Genomic DNA, 16,466 nt, shown 5'->3' with positions numbered 1-16,466 from the left:
GGTAGCATTATATGCTAATCTTAGTTGTATAATAATAAACTAGAGATACATAAACTCTCCTAACTGCAAATATAGACCTCTATCTAGCTTAAGGGATGTGAGTTGAATTTAGCTCAAATGTACTTTAATTCAAATACTGTTCTTGTATTAATACAAAATATATTCTGTACATTGAAATATTTTACCATCAAGCTATGGACCAACATTTTAAAATCCTTTTATAAGAGAATGAAATTATGCTGGCTATTGATTACTAGACCATTACAGCCTTAATAATAGCTTTCAGTTCAGCATTTCCTTGCCTTTTCCTCTGATCTTTTTGAACTATGTACCATATAGCACAATCAATATTGCATATATTAGACCATTTACGTTAACTCTCAAAAATCCAATAGGTCTCCATTTTTAAAGGAAATAACAATTTCGTCTCATTGTGTCCAAAAATTGTAAACCAATTAAAGAAATATTGACTTGGGAAAACAAACAAGAATTTATTATATCCTTTTTCCTTATTTCACATTGTGGTCCCGATCCTGCTCCCATAGAAGTGAATGGGAGTTTTGCTGGCCCTCGGCTGTGGAATTCCCTTCCACCAGAAATCAGGATGACCACGTATCTTGCCACCTACCAAGCGAAAAGTAAGACCCACATCTTTGCAAAAGCCTTTTCACCATAACAACCTAAAAGAGTGGCCTGGCATCATTACCCTAAAGATAAGTGAAAGAAATATTCCACCCAAAATAATTATGCACAGTCTAATATGAGGGAAGGAGAAGAATATAGTCCTACAGGTGGTTTGATGTCTTATGTAATGTTATTGGTACACAGAGACTGCAGTGGTGTGATGCCTATGTAGGCAAATGCAGGATCTCATAAGTAAGGCTCCTACTCTAGACCAAAACAAATTTCCTGATATATTGCTGAGGGATCCAATCCAAAGCCAGATGAAATCTTTTCATTGACTTCAGTGGACCTTGAATGAGACCCTTGATAAAAAGCTAAGTCTTAATTTAAACTTGAAATCCCTAAACAGACCATTAAAAATAGTATACGAAATGTAGGAATGGAGCTATTCGATTTTTCTCTGACGTGACTAGCGAAGCGTTAAGTCCTAAAATGTATGTGCTGTTTTCTATGCAATGTAAACCGTAGAAATATGGATAAATTCTCTTTAGGTGATATACAACATTCTTTAATCTACACAAATCAGTATCTTATTGTATTCAGTATATTCAGAGAATTACTATCTATTAAGAAAGGTGGTGCATAAAGGCCAAACTCAAAATATTTGTTATGAAATTATATGCACAACATATTGTGAAATATCAGTGCATAATAAAGAAATCCTAAATGTGTGCAAATAGGCTGAGCAGAAAAGTAACATGAGATGCTCATATGTAAGCACCAAATTCTGTAACCCTTATTCATGTTAAACAGTGCCTATGCATGTGAGTAATCCCACTGAAGACTTGCATGAGTAAATGCTACTCAATACAAGTAAGGGTTTCAGAATCTGGCTTTGTGGATTATCAAAAGATCCCCTAATGTGGATGACAAAAAATTTTAATGTGAGAATTTATATTTTGATTTAGTTACTCTTCTATAGAAGAGAGATGAGTACAAAAGCCTTTAAAAAGTTAAACTGTTCTACCCTTTATTTTGTATGATCTAGCATCTTTGAGAATTGTAACCTTTCCTTTAAAATCCTACAATGGAAATGTTGAATATTATACTCATTGCCCCATTGTACATTTTATTATACCTTTGTCATGAACATATATTTACCATGTCCCTAAGGTCAAATGTGCTTGTTGCAATATAATCATTTCTTAACATTCTTGATTTTAGCTACTGAGAGTACAGTTTAGAATGCATTTCCTGTGTCTTCTTTTACTAATAAATAGGGCTTCTGAGTTTGGGTTTAGACAATAAACATCAATAGAGCACCCTAATACACAAATAAGTAAATTAAATAAATGAAAATTGGTGTTTATCCAGTAATCACTAGAAAAATACTGGAAATGGTTACTTGTATCTAAAGCCTTGTCTACATGGACCAGTAATGCAGATTACGGGGGTTTGCTTTCTAAAGCGCATCAACATGTTGCACTGTGTAGAACCCTACTGGTAAGCATGAAAGCTTCCCTAGTGAGCTTTAATGTAGTGCTCTTTGAAACAGAACTACATTAAAGTGCACTAGGGAACATTACAAAGAGATCTCTCATTATAGTATCTACTTCTGTAATGACTAACATCTATAATAGACATTACTCATGACAGTATATACAAAGAAAGATCCCTAAACCCCCCTCTACCCTGATTTTTAGAAATGTACATAAAAAGCAAAATAAATCTCAAAAAATGAAATTAACCCCCCAAAACAGAAGCCCTCCTAATAAATGGCTGAGAAAATCAGAATGTGGCAAAAGACTGTACTTCAGACTCAGAAAACAGAGAGTACTCCCATGCATGCATCTTCTGTCTTTTTTGTATATCTTTGTAGGAACCCACAGCATTTATCACATAATGTTTATGCAGTTGATTTCCCCATTTTAGAGGATGAATTCAGTTTTTACAACATGATTCTTTGTCTTCTTTTCATAGGCATTTCCTATTTAAACATGGATCTGGTTCTTCGGCTATCTTCAGTGCAGCCAGTCAGAACTATCCTTTAACATCCAATACGGTTTACTCTCCACCTCCTAGGCCACTTCCTAGAAGTACATTTTCTAGACCTGCCTTCACTTTTAACAAACCTTACAGGTGCTGCAACTGGAAGTGCACTGCTCTGAGTGCTACAGCTATTACAGTTACTCTGGCACTGTTGTTAGCCTATGTTATTGGTAAGCCTTTTATTTCCTTTCTTTACCCTTTCTGTTCAATTACTATACTTGTTTTCACCTTAATATAAAGATCATGTTTTACTAATAACATTTGCAGGGGAGTGCTTCATAAATCCCAGAAAGCAAAATACAACCTAGGCCAGGGATTGAAAATAACATGGAACTCTAATTAACTCATATTCTGTTAACCACAAATACTGCCTATTAAAAAAAAGAAATATTATTCAAGACAGCATGTTTACACTAGTTGAGGACTCCCACTGGTTTTAATTGCTGTCATTGACTATTTTCCCTTAAATTAAAAGTTGGTCTGATTTTCACACTGAGTTATAACTTTTGCTGCTACTTCTATAATTTTAAATAATGTTGATAAAGAACTTTCAATCGGATTTTGCCTTGCTAGCAACATTTAGTTTCTCTAATGTGATCACAAATTAAAACACTGATATTGTCTCCTTAATCTCAGTTTCTTTGACTAGATTTGCAGCTATCTTTAAATATACTTAATATTTGTGCCATATTTTCTTTATAAGATATATTTTGCTGTTGCTATATTGAATTTATGTTTGATAAAAAAAAATGTTGCATAGATTGAAATGCACTTTTAATTCATTTCAGGCTCATTTTTGCTTAGTAAATAACTCTGCAGTTTTGTTATTACAATGCACTGACAGAATTAATCAAAATGGCTAAACTCTCCTTCCTCCTTTTGGAAGAAGAATATTGTAATTGGGCTTGGAGTCACTGTGATTAAAAATCATACTTACTTGACAGCAAATCTTATTGACTTTCTAGGTGACATTTTAGTTTCACTGAACATTAATTTCCACATTTGGATGGTTTTGTAGTCTAAAATTTGAGTTTTATAAAATATATGAATTCTAAAACATATGACTGTAATATTCTCCAAACAAATGGATTGTTTTGTAGATTTGTGTATACACTCACACACATGCACATACTATTATTTCTTAGTTTATATAGTGATCACTTTATAAGCAAGCAAGAGTTGAAGTATCCAATACATATTTGTGCCTTGAGTATGAATACTAAAAATGGGGTCACCTGAAAGAGAGGGCACCAGTTAGCAAAAAAGTATTCAGAGATGTTTAGATATACCAGATATCTGCAATACCGCCAAGCATGGCAGGGTCTACATATAGTTTTGCATAGTCATTGGACATACTCCCTTCAGAATCAATAATTATGGGAATTATCATACCACAGTACAGATTGGCATTATCTCTTAAAGTGCTACCACCCAAAAAAAAATCAAGTGACTTAGCCCTGGTCTACACTACAAAATTAAATCGACATAATGCAGCTTATGTCAGCTCAACTATGTCAATGTACATATTACAGCCTTGTGCCCTACTACACTGACATAATAACTCCACTTCCACAAAATGGGTAGGCTAATGTCGGTGTAGTTAGGCCAACGCAGTGTCCATGTAGACACTGTTACCAATCCGCTGTTGGCTGCCATTCTTGTCAATTTCATGGCTCCATGCTGGAGCTGTGAAACTGACAAGAAAGCGCTCCCCACTCCCAGCCGGGCTGCTGCCCAGCTCTCCACTCCACTGCACTGAGGCTCCCGGCTCCCCACTCCCAGCGGAGATCAGGGAGGTAAGAGCCGGGCCGCTGCCCTGCTCCCAGTGGAGAGCAGGAAATGGAGGTGGCGGGCAGCCAGCGGGGAGCCTGTGGGACAGCCAGGCTCCTTGTGGGGAGCTGCAAGCGGACCCGAGAGCCTGGGCTCTCAGCTCCCCACACTGCCCCACTTAGCTCGGTGGAAGCGCTCCCGATGAGGACATGCACCACCAACCGAAAGAGGATAGTGTGGCATGAACCACTGCTGCAGTAATTACTGCAGTGGCTGTAAGTCGACCTAATATCGGTCAACTTAGGTTTTTAGTGTAAACATGCCCTCAGGGGTTATGGGGTAAGAAGCCTTTTTGCTTCTCGTTTTTATTTCAAATTTTGTCTAAGTTAATAATGACAACGTCATTAGTTTTTGGTTGGTGCTCAGTGGCTTACATGATGAGTTTGTTTTCAGTCCTGTTTCTAGTAAACAGATTCCATTTTACAAAAATCCCTGTCACCAATGATATTGTCTTTGTCAATCTCTGCAGCAAATTTCAGTGAAGGGACATAGAGGCTGAACTGCCCTCTTATGTCTACCTAAAAGGGTACGTTAGTGGGGCAACGTGGTTTGCATAGCTGCTGTTTTGCCTTGTACTGTTTCCTATGATCTGTAGCTGTTTTGTGACTAAATAGTGGACTTCAGTTTCCAGTATCAAAAAATATATCCCAAGAATTCTTTTTTGTGTCTTTTCCCTCATTTTTGTTTATTTTTTTGCATTTGATTGATTAAATATTTTCAATAAAAAATGTAAGTCATATATTTTTCTTGCTGGACCCTGAGAGAGATGAAAAACATCACATTGGTGTATAGAGTGAGAGTATACAGTACACGGTAATTAAAACAATGCTGCCATGTAAGTTTGATATTGATGAAGATCTTGCTTTGTTCTGCAGTGCTAATTTTGTCTAAGAAACATTGAAGAGCCCAAGGTCCCTACCTCCAACATAAACACTTTTTTTACAGTTTTACAAAATAATGTTTTGAATATAAAACCTGTCTGTACCATAATAATATTAGGGGGTATATTCTAAAGATGTGCCAAAAACTTCACTGCTGTTGAATCTATTGAAAAGATATGGGAAAACCCATGTTTGTGAAAAATAAAAATGTTGCTTAGAATTTTCAAAGTGCATTATGGGGTTTGGGTCCCCGAATCCCATTGAATTTCAAAGTGATTTCGGTGCCTAACTCCCTTCAGTGTCATTGAAAATCCTACACATTGATGTTTTCCCCTGTCTTTCCACCAAACACAAAACTGAGTTATTTTATGCCACCACCACCTGAATCCTATCTTGCTCTTTTGGAGCTGTAGTTGGTTGAGTGAAGTGTCCTGCAGCAGCTATCTAGCCAACGTCTCCCAAGGCAGAGTAACTAAACAGCCATTGGAACTGCTTTCAGTTTTCCAATTGAAAATTACACATGCAAGACTCATTTATATGTATTGGAATGAGCAGTAGCCTGGCATCTTGTATGCACAAAGCTTCAATAAGCATGTTGTGTGTGGAAAACTGAAGTGGGAGTTGGCACAATCACTGTTGCAGTCTGAGAATAATATATACCAACATTTCTCAAATAGGGGGTCATGATCCATAGGCAAGATGCAAAAGTGTGGCCAGAGGAGAGAGACTAAAATAGCTAATGGCTGCTAAGACCCAGAAGGAACAAGCTAAGGAGAAGGAAGGAGGAATAGTTCTTCCTCCTTTCTCCTGTGTCTGCCTCCCCATTGCTGCTGCGGTTTGTCAGTCTTCCAACCCTCCCTTCCAGCGTTTAAAGATAATGAGGTGTCTCCTCCTCACAGCTTCTCACTATCTTTAAGCAATGCTTCCCTGAGGCAGAGAACACTGTAAGTGGATTGATAGGAAGAGGAGGAAAGGGGACAAAGTACCTTCCCTAACTGTCTCTCAGCACCCTTGCTCAGCAACACACAGCATCAGCTCCCACTCAGAAGAAGGTACCCCCATCCAGCATGCACCATCCGCCCTCATCCAAAACCAGCAGTGTTATCTTCTTGTGATCCCAGTTCCCCCATCCCACAATATACTCCTCTCAAGAAGCTCTGTTTAACAAATGCAGCAGCATTCTATAGTAACCAAAGTTTCTGACACCTGATTCAATGTATCAGGGGGTAGCCGTGTTAGTCTGTATCTACAAAAACAACAAGGAGTCTGGTGGCACCTTAAAGACTAACAGATTTATTTGGGCATAAGCTTTCGTGAGTAAAAACCTCACTTCTTCGGATGCAATGTGTAGCCCCATTAATTGCTCATTGAAGTAATCTAGCCAACAGGTGACAAATTCCTAGATGCTATTAGCAACAGAAGGAAAGTTTTGACTTTCTAGTCTAAGGCAGATGGGAAAGTGGGCTTGGCCACTGCTGGTATGTGATTGTTTAAAAGCAGCTGAGTGTGTAATAAGCTGCCCTTATTGTGAACGTGTGTAACAATTGGAGGGCATATTAGGAAAGTCCATAGATTTTATTTCAACCTCATCTGGTTGCTTTCCTTATCCCACCAATACCATCTCACTTCATCCCTCATCCTGCCACTGGGCAAAGTGCTCAACCACCTTTACTGGAGATTAGAGCTGGATGTCATCAGTACGCTGATGGGTACCATAAGTCCTGCCTCCTTATTAGCCCTTCTAATGTATTCAACAAAGGATGGGATAAGCCCCACAGAACCCCACAAGTGCCTTAAGTGGACATCTATATTTATCATAGTCCTCCCAACAATGTCTGTGATAGAACATTGCCTTCTAGTTGTGTGAGAAATATGTATTTCTTTAATAGATATTAAATATTCTGTAGGAAGGATAGTAGAGAATAATTTCTCTTTAAATGGAAAAATATCATTTTTTAGACTTGAAAATGTGTGTTAAATTGGGAAATTTCCCAAGATGCATCTATCTTTTTGTTTATCCAGGAAAGTGTTTTAGTTCTAAAAGTTCTGTAGTAAATGCAGATACTTGTTAACTGGGGTATTCAGATTTAATATTCACCATGGCCATATCTGGCAGATTAAATATTTAAATATGTTCAAAGTCTGCTGTTATGAGTCAGGTTCCTTAATTCTTTTCCTTTGTTAGGGATGAATAATAGCATATAAACTATTTTGAAAGTTCACTTGTTCACTAGGGTTTCATATTTGCATATCTTTTCATGCCAAGAATTTAAATGTTCATGTTTTAAATAAGAGTAGGTGAATGTATGAAAAGATTTTGTAATCATATTCTGTGAAATACTCTACAATTAAAATTCACTCAGCAAATCTTTTCCTTTCACTCACTGTGATTCACATTGGGTTGAATCCTGCAATCCTTACTCAAGGGAAGTTTTGTTAAAGTCTGGGGCAGTTTTGCTGGAGTAAGAACTACATGCTTGGGTCCAAACTGTGTAGCGGTATCACTAAACTACGCATACAGAACCTGTTCCTACTCCCAATAAAGTCATTAGGAAAACTCCCATTGACTTCAGTGTTGCAGGATCAAATACTAGATAGAGCACTGGTCTGGGACTCAGGAGACCTGGATTCTGTTTCTAGCACAGGCATCCTAGGTGACCTTGAGCAAGTTACTTTATCTCCCTGTGCTTCAGTTTCCCCATCTGTAAAATGGGGATAATGAGATTGACCACCTTCTTAAAGCACTTTGAGATGTACTGATGAAAAGTGCTATATAAGCGTCAGGTGGTGGTGTTGTTAATGTTGTTGTTACTACTACTACTATTATGAAGGATAAGGGGAAACTTGCAAATGACAAAATCAAACTGTCCTTCTATTATAATAGAAGTTGCCATGTGGGAAGCTGTGATATCAGGCCAAATGAATGTAGATACTTTGTTAATATGTAAGCCTGCTCTTATGCATATCATTCAGCAACTTAGTGTGCTGTTGAAACTGTTTTCTTTTTGCCGATTCAGACTAACACGGCTGCTACTCTGAAACCTGTTTTTCCTGTTGTTAGACCTAAAAGCTATATATCACAATTTCGGATGGACCCAAATCTAAACCCCAGATCAGAACAACTCCCATTCATAGTGGGTGTTGGAAATCCAAACCTGATTCCAGCTCCTATATTTGTAATTAGCCAAGCCAAAAATTTGGATCCAAACACCCTGAATGTGGTTTACTTCTCGCTAGTCAAAAAATGAAATATTTTCCTTATAACTAGCTAGATCCATTTTTGTTCTTTTAGACTCTCTGTACCAATGGGAACATCATAGGGAAAGTCTGAAAGCTTTAGCTGAAAGCATCCACTTGTTCTATGTTTTTCTGTCTTTTGAACTACCAGTCAGTAAGAAGTTTTTACTACATTTTGTCTACTTTCTCATTTTTAATCTATAAACCACTGCACATACTCTTTTGCTGTTACCACTGATGTAAATGCATCTCATACATAGATCAAGGGGAGTATGGAAGTAGTTGTTTGAAAAGCAGCACAGACTGATTTTTTGACAATCTATAGTCACAGTGTTCAACCTACCAAATCTCCTGAACTGCAGAATTTAAGTTTTAGCTTTAGCTGCGTGCGCTCCTATGAATACGTTGCAAACTCATAATAATTGTTGCCAAGAGCAAAGAAAATGCTGATTGCATACAGAGGGTATTTGGGGTGTGGTGTTTCCAACTGAATCAAAGCATGTCCATGTTTACTTTTCTTCTATCCTCTCGTATATGTTTTGGCAGTCAATGTATTGGTGTCAATCTTTGTAGCAGGGTGCTACAGGGCCCTCTTGGCTCCTACCCTGCTGTGCTGATAAAGTCACTACGTGACCCTGGGATTCAGTAACCCCTGGTGCCGTTTATTTACAGGCTGTGCTCCCACCACCTTTTCAGCATACACAGCTTGGGGTCTAGTGTCTGCACCCAGGAGGGAAGAGCTATCGCTCTGCTTCCGCTCCCTCGCTCCTCCTTTCCCCCTGGCTTCCTTCCGCCCAGCCTTTTATACAACCCCTAGCTAATTGGGCAGGCAACTGTCTCCCATTCCCCAATTAGGCACAGGTTTTCTCTAGCCAGCTCCAATGTACTTCCCTTAACAGGAGCTGGCGTGACAGAGGGCTGAGTCAGCAGTTCTTGCCCAGCACCGTGTCAGTCTTGAACACAATTACTTGAATGTACTAATTAGCCAATTGAAGACGTCAGTAAGACACGAATGTATGCAACACACCAGAAGAAGGGTTAATGCATTTTATCAGTGTTTGAGAAGGGCAATACATGCAGCAGCTTCTCTCGTGATTCTTGAGAGTCTGATCAAGCTTTTGAGTAGTTAACAGTTTACTAAATTGCCAACAGGATGAAAGACTGAATAGAGAAAACAAGTTATACATTAACCTATGTGTCCATATGTAAGATGGCAATGTGAAATCAACCAAATCCGCCTCTTAATGCTGATACCATCTACAGCACATGTAAATAACTTGTATTTTATAGGGTTGTCCATGTCTCTACATGGCTAAAATTGGTATATGTTCTTTTCCAACTTTACTGGATTAGGCCATTTAAAATTTGAGGAAAATGAATTGCACAAACATTTCATACAATAAATGCCACATAAGTTATGGATGCATAGCTAGAGATAATCCTTCTGAGATATACACTTCATGAATTGTTCTACAAATGGATGAATCTCAAGATGTCAGCAAAATAGCAAATCATTTGGGTCCTTGTTATGCTTTAGTTTGTTTTAAGACTTAAGAAGGATATAATCAGCATCAGTAAACACCGAGTCTGTTGCAGGGTGAATATTTGCCCAGTTTTACCTTCACTCATTAATCTTACTTTTTTCCCCCCAACTGAAAAAATGTCTGAGATACATTATTAAAGATATTAATATTTTTCTTTCCTCTAATGTTGTTGTGTTCTTTTAGAAAGGGATGAATGTATATAAAATGTAGTACCTACTAAAAAGCCAGTATAACTGATTGTGGGTGGAGAATTGGAGAGATGAAATATGACAAGATTAGTTTTTTCCTGAGAAGAAACAGTATATAGAGAAATAAAGATACAGGCTCCGATGCCACTGATTTATGGGGCTATGTGTGTGCAGGGTTTAACAGGATAACTCGCAGGATCAGAAATATAGGTAGTTTTTAGGTTTTTTTAAATCTCTAAACACAGTACAGAAGAAAAACAAAGCAAACACCTTGACCAAATACATCAAGACAACTTTCATAGAAGAACTTAAATCTCAACAGTGCAGAAATGCTAACAGTCCCTTCTCAGACATTTAACAGTCTCCAACACAGCTTCATGCATAAGTATATAGAGAATGAGAGAAAAATGATAAATAACACTGTGACAGATATGGCAATTTCCTGCAATATCCTTGAAAAACCTTATTGTATTAAATTTTTGTATTACTGTGGGCCGGAATTGTATGTAATCTCTTGGAGGGGTGGGGGGAGGAGATGTGACCGATGCACGAATTAGGAGTTCAAAAGATTATTTTGAAAATATGTCAGACAAGTATCGATTTATGAGACAATAAATGTTAACTGGATTTCCCGGGTATTCCCTAGGAAGAGGCTTCCGTTTGAGGAGAGATTAATAAGACTGGGACTTTTCAGCTTGGAAAAGAGGCAACTAAAGGGGGATATGACAAAGGTCTATAAAATCATGAGTGGTATAGAGAAAGTAAATAAGGAAGTGTTATTTACTCCTTCTCATAATACAAGAACAAAGGGCCACCAAATGAAATTAATAGGTTGCAGGTTTCAAACAAACACAAGAAAGTATTTTTTCATGCAACGCATTGTCAACCTCTGGAACTCCTTGCCAGCGAGTGTTGTGAAGGCCAGTACTGTAACAGGGTTCAAAAGGGAGCTAGATAAATTCATGGAAGATAGGTCCATCAATGGCTATTAGCCAGGATGGGCAGGAATGGTGTCCCTAGCCTCTGTTTGCCAGAAGCTGGGATTGGGTGACAGGGCATGGATCACTTGATGATAACCTGTCTGTTCATTCCCTTTGGAGCACCTGCCATTGGCCACTGTCAGAGGACAGGATACTGGTCTTTATGGACCTTTGGTCTGACCCAGTATGGCCGTTCTTATGTTCTTAAGAGGTTAATGTAAATTAACCAACTATTATCCGGTTATGCAAATAACCTGAGGAGAGGGTTATCATCTGCTGATTACCTATTAAAGAAGGCCAAGATCAAAGGCCTGAGCTGTATTTAAAAAAAATAAAAAGGACTGATCTACCTAAGGCCTTGTCTACACTGCCACTTTACAGCACTGCAACTTTCTCGCTCAGGGGTGTGAAAAAACACACCCCTGAGCACTGCAAATTTCAGCGCTGTAAAGTGGCAGTGTAGACAGTGCACCATTGTGAGCCGCACTGGTAGCCCCTCGTGTGCCGCGACTATACAGCCAAGTTAAAGCACGTTGCTAGTGAAGACATGCCCTATCTTTCATTCTGGATCTAAGATGGTTATGAACTTGTAACCCTGAGGAAAACTCAGCTATGGGTTTTGAAGGTCCAGAACCTTCCAGAGCCCTAGGTTGGCATTGAGGGTGACCTCTAGTAAGCTTTTTAGCATGCATGTAGGTTTTTATTTTCTAATATGTTTTCTCTGTAATGTTTTACCTAAAGAAGAAATGAGCCCTTGAGGGATGTTGGAGGGGGAATACAGGTACAGTTACCCCAAAATTGTGACAAATACATTTTATAAATCTCTAGAAATTATTGAAAGATCTTAACCATGTATAACAATAATAATAATGTGATTTTAAGGTCTTCTGTCTTGAGTTGTAATATAGAAAAGGGTGAGTTCTAGTTTTCCCTTGATGTATATGTCCTGATTTGTACATTTGTCACTGGTCTATATGGAATAAAGCGGCACCTATCACCAGAATAATTTGGGGTGTAGGAAAGAAACAGATCTCTTGACAGGTTTGGGGGACTTTAAATGACAAGACCATTGTTTGAAAGCATGTTTGTGACATGTTAGAAGTAGTCCTGATGGACTTGGTTAGTGGGTATAATACAGATAAGGCAGATCTGTAACTAGGCATTTTAGCGCCGGGGGTGAGCAAGCATATTTGCCCCCTACTGGGTTTTTTAAGCTAATTTGAATTAGGATATTATAGAGTAATGAGAGTGCATTTATTTTTGCATATCACTACAGTACGTAGACGATAAAAGTTACTGTATGATTCTTTTAAGTGTCGCATTAATTTCACACAATCCTTTAACATCCTTATAGTATCCTCCTATATAACCTTTAAACTCATTGACAGGCACAGAAAAAAACATGGACTGAAAATAAATATGGATATTGCAATGACTTAATGGCATGAAACTTGTTCAGAAAGACATAAAATTGCATTTCTGTTTTTATATATATATTAAAAAAAAGTGATACTGGTGGTTTTCCATCACCCCACAGTGAGACTGTAGCTCGAATAAACAGCCACCTCTTTCAGTGACACATCAGAGAATAAAAGGGACTCAAGTAAACAAAGAATGAATTTACCAGAGAGGTGCATTATCTAGCAGTCGAATTACCAACATAGCATCTGACTCTGTATAAGCAGAAGCCACCCTTTCTCTGGCCTTTATATGAGGGAGACAGACATTTTGCAGGGGAAAGGATGTAAGATTTCTGTTTTTTACCTGTTTGCATAGTGATTTTAGTTTTCTAAGAAGAATATTGATTATTGTTTGCTTGCTGGTACAATATTATAGTTGGCTTATACCTGATAATTTTTCCTGTGGAATCCTGCCAAGCATTTGGTGATAATACCCCTTTAAAGGGGAAGGATCATATTAGCATGGCTTGTTTGTATAAGGCCACTGTGGGAAGTATCATTCAGTGGGGGAAGCTATGCTGTGACAGCTGATAAGAGGCATGATGCATCCTGCATATTGGAAGGGGGTTAGACTAGATGACTCTTGCGGTCCCTTCTAACTATATGGTTCTGTGACATTTGACTTCTGGCCAGGCGAGGCCCCTCACACTTAAGTGTGGAGACAGAAGAAAGTATATGGTTGTGATTGTGAAATCAGATTATGCCGTGCTTGTCAGTTGGCCCTGACAGTGTCACTTCCCTTATGTGTGAGTGCACCTTGCTGGAGTTAATGGAGCATTATAACAGTGGATCAGAGGGAGGTTCCTTTATTCTATTCTCTGTAATACCGATTGAATCAGGATGGGGCAGCAACAAGTAAGGGTGGGTCATAGTAAGAGGAAAACACAGCTAAAGGAGGGAGCAGCGTGTGTTTTACCATTACAGAGTGTTGATTAAAAAGGCATGTTTTACTTTACTTTCTTACAGATTCTACTGTTGCTTCCCCTACTGTAAATCACAAGCAGCCCCTCCAAACTAGAACTCACCCTTTTCTATATTACAACTATATTCTTTCTTGTCTGAACACTTCCTCCTAATCATGGAAGCCCCTCTGCCCCCCCATGCTATTTTGTAAACAAGGCAAGTGGCTCACCCTATCGGGGTAACTGTGTCCTCTGCCCCTCCCTGTGCTAGGGCTTTGCCCTCTGCCTCCATCTGGCAGTCCCTCACCCCCTTGGACTGAACCCCGGCTCCTACCCCCCCTAATTTTGCTCTTTGGCCCCTCTCCTGCACCTGCCTCCAGCTGTTTGACCCCCCAAGCCAGTTTCTGCCCCCTGCTCAGACCTTCCCCATCCACCCTCAATTTGCCCCTTTCCCCCCTTTAACCCTTTTAATCCCCAGCAGAGCAGCAGCTTTAGCAGATGTTACTGAGCAATGAGCCAAGCAACACTCAGCTCCATGCATGCCTGCCGCCCCGCCAAGGTCCTAGGTGCTAGGGAGACTGCTCCGGATGGGGTCATTGAGCCTGTGATTGGGGGGCGGGGGGGGGGGGGCGGGGAGAGGAATGCTGAGCACTCTGGGTTCTGGCCAGATGTTGCTGGGCCCAATCTTGCAGGGGAGTTGGGGCAGACATCGCTGGGCCCAATCCTGCGCACCACCCCGTTTTTGCACCCCTGGCCACTCTGCCCACTCACCCTGCTTTCATTATGGCCTGGAGATAAGGAGCTAAAGGGGAGTGATAAGTGCAGTTATATCAACTGGCTTTAGCACACAGAAGTCATCAGCACAAAAGTATGGTTCAGTATCTTGAATGTGTTTTGCTGTCTTTATCTCTAGCTCTGTATTGATATAGATGATATTAAAATACATTACGATTCTGTAGTGTTGTCTCTAAATACTCTGATTTTATGATGCAGCATCTGTTGCTTAGATGAGTCTTATCATAAAACTAAAAAGTCAAGCAACAATCAGCAGTTGTGGAGGAAATTCAAATCAGATGTTAAAAATAGGGTGATACAAATCTACAAAAGAATTTTTATTAGTATAAGAACATATGGTATTAGTTTCTGTAATTTTCCACTAAATCGTTGTTTTCTTAAAGTCTGATACAATAGTTTATTCTTAGTTGATTATTTGATTGTTTAATTAGGTGTCATTGGACTTCCAAAGAATAACCATTGGTCCATAGCACTTTGCATTCATAATGCCCTAGCCTTTTATCAGCATATTATCTGAGCATGCAAAGTCACTGGGCTTAGTTTTCAAAGGTGCTAAATCCATGCAGTTCCAGTGACTTCAGTGGGTTCTGCAAGTGCTCAGCCCCTCTGAAAATCGGACCCATTGTCAATGTAAGAGATATCACTTATTTCAGACACATTTACAACTCTCCCATAAAAAATACATTTGACGTTATCCCATTATTTATTACTAGAAATAGCAGAAATCAGAGATGGGTGTTGGGTCGTCACATTAATATTATAGAAAATGTTGCACAAGTTCAAATACTCTATTTTCCATTGTGTCCTGTCCTTTATTTCAGTCCCTTTTCACACACTGTAAAGGGCAGTAGTGCAAGTTTGGGTGTTAGCAGGTTGTAAGGTTGGGCCAGGTTTTGAGAAACATATACCTCAATAACATGTTGGTAGACAATATCAATTGTGTAGCTTTCTACACCATTCAGAAAGCTCAGAGAATACAGTAGAATATACATTGTTAAACTCTTCAGGTTGGACCACAGCTGTGCAACCTTAAATCACATTAGTGAATACTTCAGTGGGATTACTTGAGTCCAGAAGTGCTTATTTCACAGCTGGATGTCTTAGGTTTCTATTCTGTATGATTCCAGGTCTGACTAATAGATACTAGCAGAGGCTTGTCTTAGAAATTTTGGACATTTCCAGTATAGTTACAAATCCTTAGCTCTACTGAAAGAAAGAGTTGTCAAAGGCCAATCAATCATACTTCATTGTGCTGTTTGCCAAGATTGTTTATTTCTGTCCCTAACTCTAACAGAGGTTTCAGTTTGAAATGTGAAATCAGGTTGGTCCTTATATGACAGAATATAAGAAATGATCCCTCTTTTTAATTGTCCCAAGGTTTTTATTCTGAGGTATAAAAATGTGTTACTTATAGAGAGGAAAATGCTTACGAGTCAAGAGGGACATAATAGCCATGTGGCACAAATCTTCATTTCAGGAAAGGTTACCAGACCAGAAACCACTATCCCTTTCTTCACCTTGATAAATCATATCCAAATGAAGAATGTAGCAGTTGTAAGGCACAGAATCTCATAACTTGATCATAGCACAATGCTACTAGCATATTACTTAGAAGATCTAATGATAGATAAGCTGTCCTCCTCCAAATAGTGCAGCTTTGGCCCTAATTCTCATTTACACTGAAGCCACTTTACATCCCTGGCAGTGTATGAATTACATTTATACTCACTTTGTCTCCTTTATACTGACAAAGTAGTGTGAAGAGCCTTAGGACAACTGAAAATCAGGCTTGTATTTTTAACTTTCATCTGAACACTGTCATGGATCCCCAGGATCTGTGCTACACTCCAGTTTTTGAACAGTCTCTTGGAGGAACCCCTTTAGTGTGCCAGATTTCCCAAGTGTCTCACTGCTCCTTCTGGGTAGGCCCCGCAGCCTTCCTGCCTCCTAGACTGAGCTACTGGACTCCAGCATGC

The 16,466-nt window shown here is 39.0% G+C and overlaps 1 protein-coding gene across 5 annotated transcripts in view; it reads left to right on the top strand.

Moving 5' to 3' along the window:
- The window catches only part of TENM1 (teneurin transmembrane protein 1), a 502,103-nt gene that overhangs the window by 291,830 nt on the left and 193,807 nt on the right, over positions 1-16,466 (top strand). For 3 of the 5 annotated variants that reach the window (XM_054040278.1, XM_054040279.1, XM_054040277.1), the window contains exons 5-6: positions 546-638; positions 2,605-2,843. In XM_054040278.1, the coding sequence (XP_053896253.1) occupies positions 546-638; positions 2,605-2,843 (332 nt within the window). The remainder of the gene's footprint in view (positions 1-545; positions 639-2,604; positions 2,844-16,466) is intronic. The other 2 variants (XM_054040281.1, XM_054040280.1) reach the window with 1 other exon arrangement.

Source organism: Malaclemys terrapin, chromosome 9, assembly GCF_027887155.1.
Source record: "Malaclemys terrapin pileata isolate rMalTer1 chromosome 9, rMalTer1.hap1, whole genome shotgun sequence".
Taxonomy (NCBI): domain Eukaryota; kingdom Metazoa; phylum Chordata; order Testudines; family Emydidae; genus Malaclemys; species Malaclemys terrapin.
This window is presented reverse-complemented; position numbering and strand designations above follow the sequence as displayed.